Raw genomic sequence first — 2,001 nt, forward strand, 5'->3', positions numbered from 1 at the left:
AAAAAAAGGAAAGTTTTTTTTTTTTTTTTTTTTAAAAAAAAAATACAAATTAGGCTACTGGATTTTGGGTGACGTAATATTATTATTACAACATTTGATTAACGACCGAATTCTTTGGCATCATCTTCTGTTATGTCACCATACTGCCAAATAAATCGATGATCTTTTTTTGCTTCCTCCTGTGCTGAGCGATATTCAGACACCTATTAATAAAGACAATAAAAAAAAAAAAAAAAAAAAAAAAAAAAAAAAAAAAAAACGTGACAAAAATTTATAATCAATTTTTTCCTTTTAATAATGATAATGATAATTAAAAAACCACTTACCACTTTTTGCAGTCTCTTTTCTCTGCGGCTATCCAACAATAATAATCCATCCGTTATAAGTTCTTTGGCGATGTCAACCTTTGTTTTGGGACAAGTCAAAGTTGCATAGGCTAATTTTTGAATTTTGTATTCGACGTTTAGCAATAAAGTTTTTCCTTCGACATCTTCTTTGAAAGCTTTCACGGCTTCTTCTTGATATTCAACCTGATTGCAAAACAAACAATATTTTAACATGCGCGTCAAAATCCATTTTGGTTTTTTTTTTTATAAAAAATTAGTCATTAAAACTTACATCCAAAGGTAGCTTTACAAAAGCTAATCCAAATTCATGAGCAAAAGGCTTTTCAGTTGTGAAATTAGACGGAAGATTAGCGCAACGAGCAGGAGTGGTAGATTCTTTGTTCCCGTAATCGATGTAAAATATTTGCACTTCCTTGTTTGTAACTTTTTCAACCTTGGCTCTGTACCATTGATCATCTTCAAATTTCGCAGCGCAAATGTCACCTGCAAAATTTTTTTTATTCATTTTAATTTTACCCTCTTTTTTAAAAATATAATTATTTTAACTTAAAAAAGTAAAATTAAAAAAAAAGGGGTGGGTTACCCTTTTTAGGTGTGTAGGCTCCTGGAAGTGGAGGATTCGTTTGAAATTCTTGTCGGATTTGATTCATTAAAACTTCTAATCTAGGCCCTTGGTCAACCATTTGAGCATAAAATCTCAAATCTGATGTGGCTTCAACAACAACAACAGTTTGATAATCAATTTTTCGTTCCGTCATTGGCTCATCTTCGGGTTTTTCTTCTTTTTCAACTTCTTCAACGTAATCTTTCCAAATCTAAAAAAAAAAAAAAAAAATTTTTTACCGTCATATTTTCATATCAAATTTGTACACTTTTGCGCACTTTAATAAATTTTTTTGGATTGTACAAGAGTAAAACGGAGCAAATACAAGTTTAGTAACTATCGTTTTGCACGGGACTCTCGTATTTTAATCTACCTGCGTGCATCAAGAAAAATTCTATATAGAGAACTCCTCTCAAAAAACCCAGGAATATTTTTTTATTATTTAAAAAAAAAAAAAAAAAAAAAAAAAAAAAATTACCTTTTCTTTTCTGGCTTTAGCTGCATCTTCAGCCATTTTCAATGCTCTGTAGTGTTCGGATTTCTCAGCTGATCCATGAACGGATGCTAAACCTTCTTCAACAAGGGCAACAGACAGATTCACACCGTCTATCCAAAGCCAGCCGATAAAGTTTCCGCGGACTTTATCAATGTATTCAACTTGAATTTCAACTTCTTTTTGCATACACTTTTCCTTAGTGAATTGAAGAGCTTCTTCACCATACGGTTCCCCGGGCACCATGGATGGTGCTTGTTGATTATTTGTTTTTGCTCCTGGACGTGAACCTCTCGGACAGTTTATACCTGTAAAATAATTGTTTTAAACAAGTTTTAAATCATTTTTCTTCGAAAAATATTCTCCAAAAAAAAAAAAAAAAATTAAGAATTTAAATATTGTTAAATATCAGCATTACAAATTCCCCATAAAAATTTACCGTCGGAAGACCGTCGTAATTTTTTTCATCATATAAAATTATTCTGCCAAAAAATTTTATAACACAAATTTTAAATAAAATTTAAAACAAACCTGCCAATAAGAAAGTTATCAAACAA

The 2,001-nt window shown here is 30.7% G+C and overlaps 1 protein-coding gene across 1 annotated transcript in view; it reads right to left on the reverse strand.

Moving 5' to 3' along the window:
• Positions 1 to 98: 98 nt before the first annotated feature.
• Positions 99 to 2,001, reverse strand: part of Phum_PHUM022440 (nuclease domain-containing protein, putative) — a gene marked incomplete at both ends in the record, with an annotated part of 4,979 nt that continues 3,076 nt past the window's right edge. The window contains 5 exons of the mRNA XM_002422860.1: positions 99 to 203; positions 327 to 530; positions 619 to 830; positions 931 to 1,162; positions 1,430 to 1,752. Of these exons, the coding sequence (XP_002422905.1) occupies positions 99 to 203; positions 327 to 530; positions 619 to 830; positions 931 to 1,162; positions 1,430 to 1,752 (1,076 nt within the window). The remainder of the gene's footprint in view (positions 204 to 326; positions 531 to 618; positions 831 to 930; positions 1,163 to 1,429; positions 1,753 to 2,001) is intronic.

Source organism: Pediculus humanus, genomic scaffold (assembly GCF_000006295.1).
Source record: "Pediculus humanus corporis 1103172107373 genomic scaffold, whole genome shotgun sequence".
NCBI lineage: Eukaryota > Metazoa > Arthropoda > Insecta > Psocodea > Pediculidae > Pediculus > Pediculus humanus.